This window comes from Caretta caretta, chromosome 11 (genome assembly GCF_965140235.1).
Source record: "Caretta caretta isolate rCarCar2 chromosome 11, rCarCar1.hap1, whole genome shotgun sequence".
NCBI classification, from domain to species: Eukaryota; Metazoa; Chordata; order Testudines; family Cheloniidae; genus Caretta; species Caretta caretta.
This window is the reverse complement of record NC_134216.1, coordinates 79,502,683-79,520,393: the sequence shown is the minus strand read 5'-3', so window position 1 is coordinate 79,520,393 and position 17,711 is coordinate 79,502,683. Positions and strand designations below refer to the sequence as shown.

Genomic DNA, 17,711 nt, shown 5'->3' with positions numbered 1-17,711 from the left:
AGCAATTGCTTAAAGGTATTGTTTTCAATGTCTTCTAGGCTAATTTGCTTGGTCTTATAAAGGAGTTAAAATCTAAACTATGGTTGCTGGAGGTCTCATTAGAGAGTCTAGGCTCAGAAAGATAACCTTCAGTTACTTTTATTATAGAAGGGGAAACACAATCTTTAAAATGAAATCTCACCACTTCTTATCCTGTTAACCCTGGGATGGGGGAAAGAGTTCTTTCCACATGGCTGGTCCAGGTGTCGGTTGTACTTAGGATTCTGCAGCTTCTTGTTGGGGCCAATCAACTCTCTTGAGTGCATGATGACTTCAGTTTATGTACCCTAGTGTCCTATCTTGTTGGAGAGGACCACCTTCTGAATCCTGTTGGACATGTGTCATGTGCGTACTCAGATTTCAGCTTGCAGAGGGTATATCTACACTGCAACATAAGCCCAGGGTTACTAGAACTCAAGTTAGCAGACCCTGGGGTTTGTTAACCTAGGGCTTGAGTGTATACGCTTTTTTTTTAACTCCAACTTAGGAATTGTTGAACCCGGGTCCCAACCTGGAGGTCCAGCGTCTGCACTCCATTATGCAGGCAGAAGTCCAACCATCCATATTCCAGACTTCCTAGCACTCTCCCAAAATGTGGCCACTTTAACCCTATGTTCATGGTGCAGTTGGGAAAACATGACTCTCCAGAGGACAAAGAAAGTTGGTCCGTAGGATACTTTTGGTGGACTCCCAGAGCATGAATCAAATGGGGCTGTGTCCACACTGCAAATCAATAGGGCTTAAACCCTGGGTCATGACTTGACTCAGGCTTGGACTCTCTCTCTGGATGGAAGGGGGGTTAGGCTAAAGCCGGAGTGTGAACCCGGAGCTTATGTTGCAGTGTAGACGTACTCTTAGTTTCTCTCCTGCTTCCATTGGTATCCAATAGATGATTTTGGTGTATAACAAATTTCTTTAATCCAGTCCTTTTTCTTATAGGAGGCTTTTTACATTTGATCCATTTCAAGGATTGTATTTCATTGTTAGACTCTACTATTAATTGGGATCCCCCCTTTTAAGCAATTTCTCTTAATATTCCAAAGTTATACCCTGGTTCTTATATCTTCCATCATTCCTTCTGCCTTGTGTCAAACAATTAATACTTTTAGAATACAACAATTGTTTAGAGTGAAAACCAGTAAAATCCCTTATCTTCTAAATTTGGAGGATATACTCCATATATTTGGTTGTACATAAGCATTTCACATTATTTATTACTTAAAATAGAACAAGAGACATTATCCACATATTGAAGTACGTAGATTTGACTCACAAGGCAAGCGAATGTGCACTTCTAATTTGGGGAGAAGGACAGATTATCCATGGTATATTTGATTTACAAGGAAAACCATGTATGGTTTGTAATTTGGGGTAAAGACGTGGTTTGGATTTCTTGGAGTAACAGGCAGTTTGCCCAATTTGATCTTCAGTCTTACAGCCAGTCATATCTAGTTTGCTTAATTTTCTGCTATCCCACTCACAAATGTGCAGTGGGCCACTTTGAATAGTAAAGCAGGATGGTTACTTGGAGTTCTGTTTAGAGGGTTTTATCCATACGCAAGTTCTGAGAGATTCTTGCCTAGAGGATTAACCATACTCTTATTTAGCCATTTTTATTTCTGTTTCTGGAGAGAGGAACTCCTGACTTTGGCTGATCTGTAAGTTCCTTAGATAAAGTATCTCTTGTGATGCGAACCATTTTCTTATCATCATCATAGGCGGATTCTGTTTTGGGATAAACAGATGTGGACAACTTTTCTAATTATTGAGAGCCAGAAGGAATCTGTAGTTATTAATCATTCAAGGCATATCTTGTCTATTGAACGCTACAACAGCATCTCTAACTTTTGACTGTGGAATCTATTATTTTGTGTCCACTGCTTTTATGGTTGCACGACAACAGATTTGTTCAATCTGTAATTCTATTTCGTGTTTGTTTTCAGATACCAGTTCAGATTTGGCAGCTAAACTTAATCAGGAGCTAGAACCAACTGAACACCTGGATGCTAGTTTCATGGCTTATCTGCAGTACTGTGGAATATTTCAAGATGCAATGGACCCAGTGAAAGAAAAAGAAACGATTTCACCACAATTGAAGGTAATATGTAGTAGGAAAGCCAGTATACTAGGAACTGGTTGTGGTCTTTCACCTTAAACCAAAACACTAGGAAATATAAATTCTATAAAGCTGTTAGCTATAAGTCAACTGCTTAATTCATTACCCCGTATATGTTCACTAATCATTTACCTCTTGAGCTGGCTGCAGTAAGGTCATCCTCCTTTCCCTTCCCTTCCCATCTCTCTCCTTCCCCTGGCTCTCTCTAGGACGAGGTTTACTGCTCTTTGTCTTGCCTTTCCATGGTGGAGTCACAGCTGCATTCATTGAAGTGGGGTGATGCCCCAACATGCTAGTCTGATTTTGAGTCTCACATCCTGGTGGTACATGTGCCAGCTGGTAGCAGTGGGGCATCATTTGTTCTCAGACTCCAGAAAAAGCTGGTTCACAGAATAAACGTCTCCTTAGATTTAGTGTGATGTTTTCTTGGCTGCTTTGCTATCCTGATGGGGAAGCCCCATAGCAAAGTGTTGTACCGGGGGCCCAGGGAGTGAAAACACCTCACAGATCCAGTTATTCCCAAGGCCAGAGGCAGGCTTGCGGTAGCAAAGTCTGCCTGTTACTCTAAAAAATGGCGGAAATACAGGCAGAAATCTGCAGCAGGAGATGTGCTAATTGAAGACCATTTTCACTGTTGGAGGCATTAAAAATGATGGATGGAACTTGAGGACAGGGTCTGGTGCCAGGGCATTAGCAATAGTACTCAACAGTCTCCAGTGCCTGCAGAGAGAGGGGAAGCATCCCATTGGTTGAGAGATGGGGGTTAAGCAGTTCCTCGGCGAAGAGTGTAGGAGAGCTAGGAGCTCTCATGGTAGACCCCCCTCCATACGTGGCTATATCCTAAGTTCATTCTGAAGGAGATGTCAGAATTCCATCTGAACTAGTTTCAGAGTAACAGCCGTGTTAGACTGTATTCGCAAAAAGAACAGGAGGACTTGTGGCACCTTAGAGACTAACCAATTTATTTGAGCATAAGCTTTCGTGAGCTACAGCTCACTTCATCGGATGCATTCAGTGGAAAATATAGTGGGGAGATTTTATATTTTCCACTGAATGCATCCGATGAAGTGAGCTGTAGTTCACGAAAGCTTATGCTCAAATAAATGTGTTAGTCTCTAAGGTGCCACAAGTCCTCCTGTTCTTTTTGTGGATACTGCGAGACATCCCTCTACTAGTGGTCTGTAGAGCAACAAAAGGAGGCTACATGTGTTCCTTTGTGAGGTGTTACGCCCTGGTGCAGGCTTCAACAGCAGATGCCTCCTTTGGCAGATCAGTCCTTCAGTCAGTTTCTTGCACCCTCCTCCTTGATGAATACTTCTTGTGAGTCACCTCAAGTGGAAAACGCATGGGGACCATCACCCAAAGGAAGAATGGTTACTTACCTTTTACAGTAAATGGAGTTCCTTAAGATTGTGATCCCTATCTGTATTCCGCTAGCTACCCTCCTTTCCCTCTGCTTCAGATCTTTATCCTAAGATTATTCGTGATAGATGAAGAATTGGAGAGGCACTTGGTCCATTCTGCCCTGCTCCTTACACCTTTGGCTGGGAGGCCAAGGAGGAAAAGGGCACATCTAACACTGCTAATGAAAAATCTTTCAGTCTCAGGCCCATGGAGTACATTGCACCTCAAGTGGAATGCACATAGGGACTACACATTTCAAACTTCAAAGTTACTGTACAAAGGAAATAACCATTCTTTCTGCCTCCATCTGTTGGATGTGAGGAACTATAAACAAAATGTGAACTGACGTAGAAGAATGTGAAGAAAGAAAATCATCAGTTAAGAAACATTTCCCTTTCTCAAACAGAGGGAGTCCATTATATGGAGCACACTATTGCGCTCAGGCTCTCATGAAGTTAACTCACTGGATTTAAGTTTTGGTGCCTAAATACTCTCATATAGGTAGTGTGGGATCTATCAGTCTATTCCATCCTCCCCTCTCCTAGCAGATCAAAGATTGATCAACCTCAGCTGGGGACTCTGAAGGGAATAGGCAAGGATAGCTTGCCATTTATGGTTATGGGTATGTACCTCCTTGGACCTGTTCTTTTATTCAGAAGAGAGACTCTCAGCTGCAGGAGCTTCTGTTGGTTCTTCAGTGGTAGTGGTATGGGACCCACTGGAGGAGCTAGAGATTTAGATGCATGTATTAATTGTTTTAAATATTTATACGTCTAAATTGCTTATATTAATGTTCCAAAAGTGAGTTGCAACTACCCATATCTCTATATCCAGGGTAGGATATTTCTAATTAAAATAATCTATAAAAGTATTTATTTTAAATTTTAAATGACCTTCCCTGGAATGAGACAAGGAAACATCTGTACATCATATAATAGTTTGGAGGCACGGAATTCATGTTGAGAAAGATGTTTCAGCCTGATAATTACACCGGAAACAATTACCAGTGTTTGGCTTGTTAAGGCTGTAAATGTTTTGGGGATGCTGTTTTTGTGTAATGTGTTAAATTAAGTTGAGACCATCACATCTAGTTTCATGACTCATTTCACTGGACCCCAGATGTCATCTAGTAACAATAGGGGTTAATTATATGAGAACAGATTTAATAAATTTTGGTTTATTGCCAGAAATTTCCTTTGTTGTTTTTGAAATATTCACCAAGTTTGTGAATATTTTTCATCTAAGTCACGTAGGCACATGGCATGCCTTGCAGCAAAATGCACTAGTCTAGGCCATTAATTGTATTCTACGATATCGGTGGAAGCTGTACTAATAACTAAGAGTACAGTTGCTAGTGGGTAGGAGGGACATTCATGTTAGGTGTAGACACTATGCTGCCTGAAAATTGTTGGAAAGTTGGCTGTTGCTTGTGTTAGCTGCCCTAGGGACCAAGTCTGAAATGACAACAACAACAAATTAGCAGCCAGTAAACAATCAAAGTAAATTATTTCATTAAACTCTACTTCTGTACAGATTGGCAGAAGTTCATTCTCCAAATGAGTTTGTGTGCATCCGAGAATGCTACAACCAATCTGCCATACCCCCACTTGATAGAGTTACCACTCACTTTGTGAGCACAAGCCGCCATATCAGCCTCACTAGCTGATGTGTCTCGGCAAGACATCTGTCGTGCAGCCACCTGGCACTCCATCCACATCTTCACAATGCACAATGTCATTGCACAAGTGGCAGCTACAGGCACAGCAGATGGCCAGGCTGTTCTGAGGACTGCCCTTCTGTTGGCATCCTTGCACCCACCTCTGCTCTGATCACTGCTCGCGAGTCACCCACATGTAGAATACACATTGGGACCATCGCTCAAAGACGACGACGAGAAGGTTCCTTACTTGTGTAAGTGGAGAGTCTTCAAGATGTGTGGCCCCTATCCGTATTTCACTACCCTCTGCTTCGGACTACATTCTAGGACAGTAAGAGAGAGATTGGAGAGGCGTTGACCCACACAATGTATAATACTCTTGGCTGGGAGCACAAGGGGACACAACGCACATGTTGCTTAATGGGCATTGGTGTATGGTGTTCATACGCCCCCAAGTGTGGAATATACACAGGGACCACACATCTCGAAGAACCTCCAGTTACAGGTGAGTAACCTCCTCTTCTTAACTTACAATCTATATTATATTTTTATTTATATTTATTTTTTCTGTTTCATCTGTGTGTTTTTGTTTAAAGTTTATAGTGCAGACAGCTCCTTCTGCTAGAAAACACTCTGAATATAAGATCACGTTTAAACTTAATTTGCAGAAACATGAATTCCAAAACGTTTTCTGGATCTTTTAGCATTTTAGATTCTGTTGGTACTATAACATCAGTTTATACAAAATGTTTTGTCCCTTTTCAGTCTGTGCTGAAGATGGTGTACGAGGACAGCCACAGAATACTGGCTTTGTCAGAACATCCCTTTCCTCTTAGTGATCAAAAAAGCATTCAGCAGTCTGCAGCAGCTGAGGGATGGCAAAAAGAAGGACTAACCTTGCTGGATGCAATACAATCATTGAAGGATTACCTTAGCAAAGTGGAAGATAGAGGAGACAAGGTATCCAGGATAAAGTGTGTTGTACCTCCTTTAAAATAAGTTGCCTGTTTTTTTGTATAGATGCTAATAAATGTACTCTGTTCCTGTAGGAATCTTCAGATACTTGTTTGGACTGGAGAGGAGAACTTCTCCAGGCAGTTCAGGCTGTGCTAGAGAAGGAGCGGAACATGTTTCAAATTAACTTGCAGTCACACCTTTGCAATCCCGGTTCTGGGGATGAAGGTTCATTAGTGGAAAAACTGGAGCATATTGTGAAACGACAAGTAAGACTGCCTTGGAGTATTAACACTTACTTTCTTTCCCTGGATTTGGAGGCCATGGTTGTGGGCACAGTGCACGAATGCTTCCCTCGCTTTCCAGTCTCATCTCTTATGCTCTTAAATCTAGTACTGCAATCTAAACAAGTTACGAGCAATGGGTTTTTATACAGGCTTTGTTTTGGCTGCCATTTTTCTCTACATTTCATGATGAGATCTACTGATTGTAGTGTTTATCAGCCAATCAGTTGGTCTTCAGGAGATTGTGATCGGGGAAGGAGGTGCTTCACATGAAAGCAGACAACATCTACTCCTAGCTACACAAATGTTTCTTTGGCAAAATTCATAGCTGAATTAGTCCTGATGTGATTTTGGTTAACTTCACGCTAATAGGTTAGCATCAGGCCAGAGAGTTTGCAATAACTAACACCCTATTAGGGAAACCAAAAAAGTGCATTCTTTTACTTAATTCAATATTTGAGAGTTAATAAAATGGGGTATGAGTTTGATCATCTTAAATTACTTTTCTTCATTGTTTCCATAAAGTTTAACCTATTATATAGGAGAGCATGACCTGTGGGATCGCAAGGATTTATATTGTGGGAAGAATTGGACTATGCTTGGGAATTTAATATTACTTACAAGTTGCAGTCTTTTTATTTTCCTCCCACCCACCTGATGTCTGCAATGGGCTTGGTCTGTTTTCAGGAAGAACAGCAGCGGATAGTTTTAGAGCACCTTCTGTCTTCTGATAGGAACAGCTTACTTTCGGAAATACAGGACCTTCGAGCTCAGCTACGAATGACACATCTTCAAAACCAGGAGAAGCTGCAGCAGCTACAGGAAACTCTTACTAATGCAGAGGATCATGGGAGTAAACAAGAACACCAACTTCGGAGGAAGGGTAGCACCTAGGAAACACTTTTCATCTGCTCTTCCACTCTCATTCACACACAAACAGACAAAAAAAATTAGGGAGGGGAGAGGGGGAAAGTGCAGTAAACATTCTGAGAAATGAATTCTGACGTCAGATATCATTTTGTGAATTCATTAGGGTTTCTTGTGGGGATGGGAGGGCAGATTGTCAAAATACCTGTGGTTCAGAAAAGGCTATATTTGAAAAGTTTAAAATAAAAATAGAGGTGAATTATCTTTGGTTTATCTTATGCAAAGATGAAGTTGGGGGCGACTTGAATGTCAAGGAATGTATGAAGGTAGAAAACTTAAGAATAGCAAGCAACAACTAGGGTTTTCAGAAAAGTCTCCATATTGGTGTGTGTATCTATGAAAATTGGTAAATGGAAGATGTTACTAAGTGGCTGGTTGCAATTATTGTTTTATCAAAATAGTTAAAAGCCAAAGAGGAGCCAGTTCTCTGATGAACCAGTCAAAGCCAAAGAGAATGGGAATGAGAGACTGAATGAGAGACTAACAGTAAAACAGGAGTTGTATAATCCTTTAAAATGTTTTTTATTTAAACTATGTTTGAAAAGTTGAGTTATTTATAAGCAGAGGATCGGGAAGAGCAGTAGTAGCCATGGTCCACATATTTGTCTATACTTTTAAACCCATATAATTGGGAACAGAGTTGTTAAATATATTATAATACAAATGGACTTTGTTTGTTTTCCCAGTTGAATTATTAGAATATAATCTTCAGCAGGAAAAAACCATAGCTAGTGACTTGCAGAACTCTCTAAGTGAGGAACAGGAGAGGGCCTCTGAGATGCTTGAACTCCTGAAGCAGGAGCGATCTGCAGTATCGGACTTGAAATCAGAGCTTTATGAAAGCAAAGAAGAGAATGAAAGTCTACAAAAATCCCTGCAAAAGCTTCAGAGGGAAATGAACCAGCTTCGGTAAGGAGTACTTTTTGAGAGCTACATTAACAATCTGTAGTGAACTTGTGTTGGTTAAATCCAGAAATGGATTGGAACCCTCTGATGTGCAAGGGAAATGAAGAAATGGTAACCTCTGCCAATCTATACTGAAGTAGAGTTTAATGAAATAATTTACTTTGAATATTTACTGGCTGCTAATTTGTTGTTGTTTTTTGCTCAGTGATGCAAATTTGAAAATTTGATGGACAAGGGTGGGAGTTGCAGCTGATGATACACAATGTATGGGCAGAGGCATTGTATCTTGGTGAGACTAGAATTTCTTCGAAGCCCTGACCTTCTATTTTGCCTCTGATACTACTTTAGGTCTTACTCGTTCCTTCCCCACTGGCTCTAGTTTGTCTGGTAGAGCTAGGTAACTTTCCTTGGCTAAGTTAGTGGCCTGGTCATCAGGCTTGGGCCTGTTTTCTCTCTCCCCTGTAGGTCTGGTGTACACTGGTGGAGTTTTTCCTCCCATATAGCACTGGGGTTGCTCTGCCACAAGGAAAGATAGCTTATCCTATTCATCAACAGCTGCTATGATTTCTAGTTCTGCTGAGTATAGCTGACTGCTCCCTTTTCAGAAGTTAAAATAGGAAGGGGGTCAACTTTAAAGGCACAGCTAAAGAGCAAAAATTAAAAAGGTAGAAGAGACAGTAGGCCAACTAACAAAATTATAAAATTTATCCCACTTGTTTTGTGAGAGGAGTTGCAAAGTGACTTAATTGCTCCTGCTTCAATGGAAAGAAAGGTTAAAAATACTGAAGAAAAGATTTCTTTCCAAAACAATAATATTTAAAAACAAAAAGGATGATCCATTCTAAACTGAGATAAGTGTCATTTGTAACTTTGCTGAATGTTGCAGTTCTGAACTGGAAAGTAAAGAAAAAGATCTGACAGTTGCACTCCAAGACATACAGAATGAACATTCGAAAGAAAAAGAGTTACGAAATATGTTTGAAGAACAACACCTTCAGCATAAGCTAAGAGAGGATGAAAAGACAAAAGCATTAGAGGTAACATGCTGCATGTTAATGAGATTCTCAGAGCTTATCTCATAAGTAGACTGACTTGTATTAACAAAATATCTGTTGCACTTCTTTCCCCAAACAGAGTTTTTTCCTGTTTTTTAATCTCTGATAACCCTTTTCGTCTCTTGTTTGTTCAATCCCAGTGATTCTGGAGGACTTGCTCAAAACTGAAAGTTTTAAAATGTCATTTTTAATTGCACCCATGTCCATGTTCCCTCTTTTACAAAAAACAAGCAACTTCCTGTGCCTTTTTTGCTGTTTTAAGGGAGACTTGTATTTAAGACAGTTTTCTACTTCCACTTGATCCTGCCATAAAGTTTCATTTCACAATTTGTAACTGCTCCCCAAGTTCCTTAACAAGCATGCTGTGTACTGTAGACACATGCTGCATGATCATTTAGGATTGTGAGTAGAAAGCATTGTCAGATGTTGGCTGAGAATCAGGTAATTGGAAAGTTTCTAATAGAATACATATTTCACAGGTCATCTGAACTGCTTTTTGTTTTTGTTCTCTTTCTTCTAAGTTAAATTTAAAATCTGTGATTTTTATTATATCAAGTGGGTTATGAATCAGTCCATGTACAATGATTATTTGTATGAATAGATGGAGGAAAATTCAGCCAGGCTGTCACTTGCTACCTCTGCCTGGAAACTTGTTGAAGAGCTTGTTGAACGAAACCAACCAACCAACACTATTTTCTTAGCCTTGTTACAGATGTTGACTATGTTCTGGGTTGAACAAGAGTTACTCTATAAGCTAGAAACTCGGTCAGTCTGGAACAAATGGCAGCAGAATGCAACTTTTGGTAACTCCCCCATCTTAGGGTTATGGCTACACTACAAGCCTGTGTCAGCATAACTTCTGTTGCTCGGGGGTGTGAATTAGGCCCACTACACACGATATAAGTGCTGGTGTGAGAGCTCCTTCACCGTCATAACTACTTCCACTCGTGGAGGCTGAAGTAGTTAAGCCAACGGGAGACCTCTCTCCTGTCTGCTTAGAGCAGCAACATTCGAGAACTTACAGCACCGCTATAAACTCTCTGTTGTTGTCATGCCCTTAGCCTGATCAGCCTTTGTAATTACCTGTGTGCCACACATCTTTTTTGCAGCCTTCCCAGACTTGACAGATGATACATTGTATCCAGCCTGTGCCCAGCCTTCCAGCCCTAACTCCATTTGGTCCCGGGGCTATGAATTGGACAGGCAGATGGGATCCCATACACACCAAAACAGCCAGGACTCCAATGGGGGGAAAATGGACCAGGAACTCCAGTGCACACTGAAGAAAACCCTGACTACTTGACTCAGGGTAAAGTGCCAGGGGACCCTGGCAGAACAAAGGTCCCCTTGCGCTCCCCAAGTCTTAAAGTGGGTCCTCAGTGCCCTGGGGAAAGTAGTAGGGCTTCTAATCAGCCCCCTTCCCTCCCTAAGCTAATCAGGAGGGTTCTGATAATGAGTTCCTCTTTTCCTTCTCCCAGTGGGAATGGGACCCAGCGAGCGAGGATTCTGACATAGACCTCTTGAATGGGCTCCATTCAAGGAAAGCTAGCTGCAAGGAAAGGAAAGCTAAGGAAAGCTAGCTGCAAGATACCACACCAAAGCCGCAGCAGAACTTCTGTGCTCCCAGAGCACACTAAAAAGCTTAATCTAAAGGGCTAAACAGAAGAGGAAAAAGCACACAAAATCTAGGAGATATCTTCTGACTCCTCCCCTACTCTAAGCCGGTCTATGTTAAGTTTACAGGCTCCCTCCTTTTTGGAGAAAAGCTGAATAAGGTGCTGGCTGACAATGCAGCAAAATCCAGACAGTCTCTCTCCTCCCTAGTAAGGTCCCTGAGGAGAGAATAATAGACTGTTCTTTGACACGCTCCTCATCCTCCTAGAGGTACCAGCCAAGGGATAACAGATTTCCCAATGGACAACAGTGGAATTGTGGTTTGTGGTGAAAGTTCAGTGACCTCAGGCCCACCCAAAATGCACTTTGACTAAGACTGCACAGGCCTCTGCCCAAACCTGAAGCTATGGGGCAGGAATTCCCATTTCCTAGATAAATGATTTTCATCGACCACACACAAGTGAGTCAGGGAAATAGTCAGCCACGGACGGATACTCCTTTGAACTGCAGGCTCCACCTCATCTGTTCTTCATCTAGTCACCCAGTTCCAGTGGCCCCATAAAACACAATCTGATTCACAATGAAACTCCTGGATATGGCAGTTAGAGTGTGTGTTTGTGACAAGGTCCCCAGGGTGCAACCTGGACTGTGGGACTGCTGAGCCCTCCAAACCCACCAGCCTGGGTTGTCCCTCGCACTGTATTGCTCGTGTCAAGATAAAAACCTCTGGCAGGCACTGCACTTACACAGCCATCCACAGGCAGCTGAGTTACATGAATGATCTCCCAGCCACTCAGGAACCAACAATAGAGGCTCCAGCCATTTCCCCCAGCACCCCAGCCTTGCACCCAGAGATGTACTGTCTTACACTGCTCAAGATTCCCTTGGACAGTATAAACTCATTAATAAGTTGGCCAATTCCTCAGTGTGGAATGGATATACACTACCCTTTGTAACCTGAGCTGAGATTTCACAAGCACTTAAACTCAAAACCACAATGTTTTTAGGTAAAATATAAAACAAAATTTATTAACTGCAGAAAGATAGATTTTAAGTGATTCATACGTAGGAGGCATAGAGATCAAAGTTGATTACCTAAAAAGCAAACACATTTTTGCAGTCTAATTCTAACTTAAACAGACTAAGCAAGATTTGAATCAAGCAGTATCTCATCCTAAAAGATGGTACAAGCAGGTTACAGTTTCTCAGTACACAGACTGGACCACCTTCCAGCCTGGGACCACTCTTCCCCAGTTCAAAGTTTCTTTCTTCCAGATGTTGAGATGGGGTTGGGGGTGGGGGGGGGGGGGGAGAGAGGCCAAGTGATGATGTCACTGGTTCTCTTTTTATCTTTTCTTTCAGCTGCTAGAAACATCCTTGCTGTGATATGGGGGGCAGTCAATCCTCATTGGTCAAGCAGTCTCCATTATGTATGTGCCTTCTCAAAGGAGCCTCTAGAGTAGTGGATTGTTGTCTTGATGGGCCATTAATGCTGTCTGGGCTCTCCTTTGTTGCAACTGAAAGGCTGCCTGTGGGCATTCCCAACCTCACAATATATTTCAGTAACACATCTAGCAATACTTATAACTTCACATACAATGACAGCACATACAATCCAACAGGATATTATTGTTCAACAGATCAAGACTTCTAAAATGATACCTCACAAGGTATACTTCGTACAGAACATATCCTATTGATATCATAGTGATGAATATGGGGGTTCCAGGGTGCTGCTTTGAGGTACAGAATGTCAGTGTTCCATCAGAAGAAAGGTTCTCCAGGTTCTGCTCCATTTTCTTCATGGTACAGAAGCACATGAGAATTATCAGAGCCATTCTTGATTCAAAAGGCTCAACAAGTGGATGAAGAAAACAAAAGTTTCATATGGAGACTCTGGCCTCTAAGGTGTCATTTCTGGCCTGGGTGGGCTTCTTCACTTCAGTTGATCTAGCAGATGCATATCTCTATATCCCCATGAGACCATGTTACCACAGACAGAGGTTCGCCCACAGCAGGAAACATTATGAGTACCAAACACTCCTGTTTGGCCTGTCTTTGGCCTCCAGGGTTTTCACAAAGATGCTGCTGGTGGTAATAGCAAGACTCAGGTTGCAGAGAACTCATCTGTACCAGTTCCTGGGCTACATTCTGATCAGAGGTCCATTGCAGTCAGCAGTGCTCTGGGTGGCATCTCAGTTGTTGAATCTCCTCCAGGCAAGCAGCTTCATCATCAGTGTCAAGAAGAATTCTCTGGTTCCATCCAGGAATTTATTTTCTTGCTCCTGGGCCGCAGAAGGCCTACCATAGCTGTATGTCTCCAACTGGTAGGACTCCTGGTGTCTTGCATAGGGATCACTGCATGGGCACAATCACACATCAGAAGTCTTGAAGCCTTCATACTAAAGGTGTGGGGCCATTCCCTGGAACACAGGTGTTCAACTTCTTACAGTGGTGGTCAGCCCACAATAATGTCCGCAAAGGCATGCCCATCTGCCTTCCAGAACCTTTAGTCCTTCCAACCAATGCCAGCGTGGAGGGCTCAGGAGCTCACTTCACCCAAACAGCCCAGAGTGTCAGGAGCAAGGAGGAAAGGGTCATAGCATAAACATCCTAGAGCTGAGAGAAGTCAAACTAGCTCTGCAGAGGTTCCGGCCCACCCTGAGGGAGAAACACATCATGGTTCAATCAGACAATACAACTACAGTCTAAGGGGGTGCAAGGAATCCTGCAATACACGTGGAAGCAACGGAAATGAAGAAGTCAGTGGAACAGTTCCTCCTTTCATTCAGAGCAATTCACATCAAAGGTGACCTGAACCAAAAGGCAAAATGACTCAACAGATGCAAGGTCAGCAACTCCAAGCGGTGCCTGAATCAGGAGGTTTTTGACCTTATTGTTCACACATTCAGCCACCCTTCAGCCGACCTGTTTGTAAATCATATGAACAAAAAGAGACTGAAATACTTCATAAGTGAGGCAAAGCCCACATCCATGGGGATAGATGCCTAATCGTACAGTTGGCTGCAGGACATACTTTATGAATTTCCACCATTTCCACTACTGGGGAAGGTGGTCCTGAAAATAAAACAAGAACGGGCAACGGTAATACTGATAAGTCCTCATTGGCTGACAAGAACCAAGGTCTCTGACCTGATAGAGCTGACATTGGAGCCCCCCACTCCAGCTTCCATGGAGACTGGACATCCTCCTGCAAGGTCCTTTTCTTCATTCCAACCCCAAATGGCGTCAGTTTCAACTAACAGTCTGGTTATTGAAAGGGAGGTACTAGAAGGTCTCAGTCTGCCTTGCATAGTCATTAAGACATTGCAATCTAGGAGAGTATCAACACTAAAACCATAGGTTTCAGAGTAGCAGCCATGTTAGTCGGTATCCGCAAAAGGAAAAGGAGGACTTGTGGCACCTTAGAGACTGACAAATTTATTTGAGCATAAGCTTTCGTGAGCTACAGCTCACTTCATCCGATGAAGGATCCATGAAGGATCAAGTAGCACAAGATACCTTCTTGTGTTGGGTCAGTCAAGAGCAGTCAGTCCATCTTGGATGCCTTCTTTCTACACTGGGGATAGGGCCTTCTGTATATGCTTCCCCCATCCCCCTTTGCATTAATTGAAGAAGCAGTGAAGATGATTTGTCAGGACATGGCAAAAATTATATTGATTTCCCCAGCTTGGCCAAGAGAATGGTGGCATACAAATCTGCTTCAGCTGTCATACAGGCTTTACATGAGTCTTCCTCTGTCTGCAGGTCTCTTGTCACAGCAACAAGGCAACATCCTTCATCCAGAACCACAGTGCATTCACCTTGACAGACTGAGCTATCAGACTTGGATTAGTCTCGTTCCTTGTTGATACAGAATGTATTGCTTAATATTACAAAACTGTCTCCTTTTAAAAGTGTTACTATTTTAAAAGGACTGGATTTGTTGCTTGGAACAATTTCAGCTTCCACACTCTGTATTTTGGAATATTTAATATACTTAAAATATGAAGGGCCATCTAATTCTTCTTTAAAAGTTCCCTTAGCAGCTATTTCAGCTTACTGTGTTTTAGTAAATGGTACAGTACATTGCTGTTTGTACATGATTCTGTTAAAAGGTTGATAAAGGTTTACATCTAATCTCCTTTAAGGAATCCAGTCCCACCTTGGGATCTAAATCTGGTTTTGTGTGTGCCTGAGGTCACCCTTTAACCCCGTGGCAAAATGTTTATTTTATGTATCTACTAAAGTGGTATTCATTATTGATATAACGTCAGACAGAAGGGTGAGAGAATTGCACACCCTGTGGGCTAACTTGAATTTACATAAAGATAAGGTGGCTCTTAGACCTAATCCCTGTTTTTTTTTTTTACCAAAAATAGTGTCTGAGTTTCCTATCAATCAGACTACTAATTTACCAGGTTTTCCCCAGAAACCTCATGCTAATAAGTGGGAGTCAGCAGGTATTTTTACACTGCAATTAAAAACCCATGGTGGGTCCATGCCAGCTCACTCAGGCTAACAGAGCTTGGGCTGCAGGGCTGTTTAATAGCAATGTAGACTTCTGGGCTCTAGGACCCTGCGAGGTGGGCAGGTCCAGGGTCTAAGAGCTCAGGCTGCAGAGCCTAAGCCCCGAAGTCTACACTGTAATTAAAGAACCCTGCAGCCTGAGCCCTGTGTGCCTGAGTCAGCTGGCAGGGCCAGCCGCCTGTGTCTAATTGCAGTGTAGGCCGAGCCTATGTTAAATACTTCAGATGCTAGAAGGATTCTTGCATATTACTGAGATAGAACTAATAGTTTTAGGAAATCATTTAGTTTGTTTGTTTTTTATACTAAGAATCATATGGGTCATAGTGTTCCTGCTCAGACTATTTCCAGATGGGTTAAACAGTGCATAGGTCAGTGTTACAAATTAGCAGAAATTCCTGTGCCTTCTGTGGTCCAGTCTCATTCTTCTAGAGCAGTAGCAGCATCTTTTGCTTATCTTAAACATGTTCCTATTAGGGAAATTTTCAAGGCTGCTACCTGGAAGACAGTGTACACTTTCACTAAACGTTATGCTCTGAATGTAGCTTCTAGATTGAATATAAAATTTGGCAGAGTGGTGGTGATTTAATTAGGACTCTGTTCCTCCTCCCGGGTTTTCAGCACTGCTTGTCAAACTACCTACAAGTGGAAATATGTAGAGCCACCCAAAGAAGAAATGGACATTATTGTCTTGTAACCAGGATTCTTCAAGATGACACTGCATATTTACACTTCCTACCCACCTTCCCCTCTTTCTCAGAGTGCTATTATGGTCTGTCTGGGTTAGCGGTGGAAGGAACTGAGGAAGTAGAGGGAAAAGTGTCCCCTTATATAACCTCACCCATGGAACAGTCAAAAATACTGAGAAGACAGATAGGAGGGGGCATACATGTGCTCCAACAGGCACTGCTTGGAAAAGGGTCTACTGTTAGATGTCACTAGGCAGCGCGATCCTTATAGATGGGAATATGTAGAGCCGCTCAAAGAACTCTGGTTATAAGAATCTTCATGTCTTAAAAACAAAGTATTCACATGTAAATAACAGTTCACCACTTCTCCTTCTTTGCCCCTAGTAAGTGACTGAAAGAATTGTCAAAGCTAGAACAGAGGCATTCTGCTCCCATTTGTTTCAGGTTGACATTAGAGCATCTAGTCTATAATGGTACTGTCTTGGTATAGCTAGACACAACTTGTTGAGCTATAAAAGTCAGCACTTGTCTGTAATTAGTTCCTCCTACTTTCTCCCAAGTTAACAGGAGTTGTTGCTTGTTAATTGCTGCTGCAGAATATTCTTCCTTTTCTCTTAGAAATAATTGTCCTCTATATTTGTGTAAATAAGTGTTTGCTTCTGGTAGGCCTGAGCCAAATTAGAAAAACACAAAAAGAAAAGGAGGACTTGTGGCACCTTAGAGACTAACCAATTTATTTGAGCATGATTAGTCTCTAAGGTGCCACAAGTCCTCCTTTTCTTTTTGCGAATACAGACTAACACGGCTGTTACTCTGAAACCTAGAAAAACACAGGAATCACCTCTCAAAAACAATACTCACCTGTTTTTCTCAGTAAGTCACCTTATATAGATAGCTCATATGTTTTTAATTCCGTCTTGTCTGAGTTTCCTTTTGGATCTGTCTCTTTATTTACATTGTTTTCGGGGTGGGGGTTCTTTTTCTGCCATGGGGATAGATGTGGGGTTGTCATCCCAAAGCCTCCACAAGGATCTTATAAAAAACATGTTGAAGCAGAGAAAAGAAGAGGCCATATTGGCCAAGACAAAAGAAGAACAAAACTACCCTGACCTAAACTTCCTCACTCTTCTGCAGGAACGGCTATGAGAGATGCACTGACTAAGAGGTTGACTTACAAGAAAGGATTCACGTATATTTACTATTTTCGGAGTGCTAGCTTTCTTAACCACCAGAAGCTGTGAAGTCCAAGGACTCTCCTGCCCTAGGAGCAGAACCTCATCTGGGGTGTTCTTGTTTTTTTTAAATCTTCCACAATGAAGATCAACCCAGCCTATATCCACTGCCAATGTCATTTAGGCAATCTGATTGGCTACTGTAGGAACTGTCACCCATTAAAATATTTGTAAATGTCTGTGCTCTCATTTTATAACTCTTTAGTCTGAAGAGGAAAAAGTGTGTTTCTGGAATTAATCACCAGGTGTGATGCTCCTCAATCTAGCCTGAATGCCTAGTACGTCATTAAGCATTGGAAAATGTCCT

The 17,711-nt window shown here is 42.0% G+C and overlaps 1 protein-coding gene across 8 annotated transcripts in view; it reads left to right on the top strand.

Annotated features, from left to right (window-relative positions):
* The window catches only part of PCNT (pericentrin), a 239,033-nt gene that overhangs the window by 194,108 nt on the left and 27,214 nt on the right, over positions 1–17,711 (top strand). For all 8 annotated transcript variants that reach the window (XM_048869001.2, XM_048868996.2, XM_075118197.1 and 5 more), the window contains 6 exons: positions 1,983–2,137; positions 5,982–6,176; positions 6,266–6,439; positions 7,142–7,337; positions 8,068–8,290; positions 9,174–9,324. In XM_048869001.2, the coding sequence (XP_048724958.2) occupies positions 1,983–2,137; positions 5,982–6,176; positions 6,266–6,439; positions 7,142–7,337; positions 8,068–8,290; positions 9,174–9,324 (1,094 nt within the window). The remainder of the gene's footprint in view (positions 1–1,982; positions 2,138–5,981; positions 6,177–6,265; positions 6,440–7,141; positions 7,338–8,067; positions 8,291–9,173; positions 9,325–17,711) is intronic.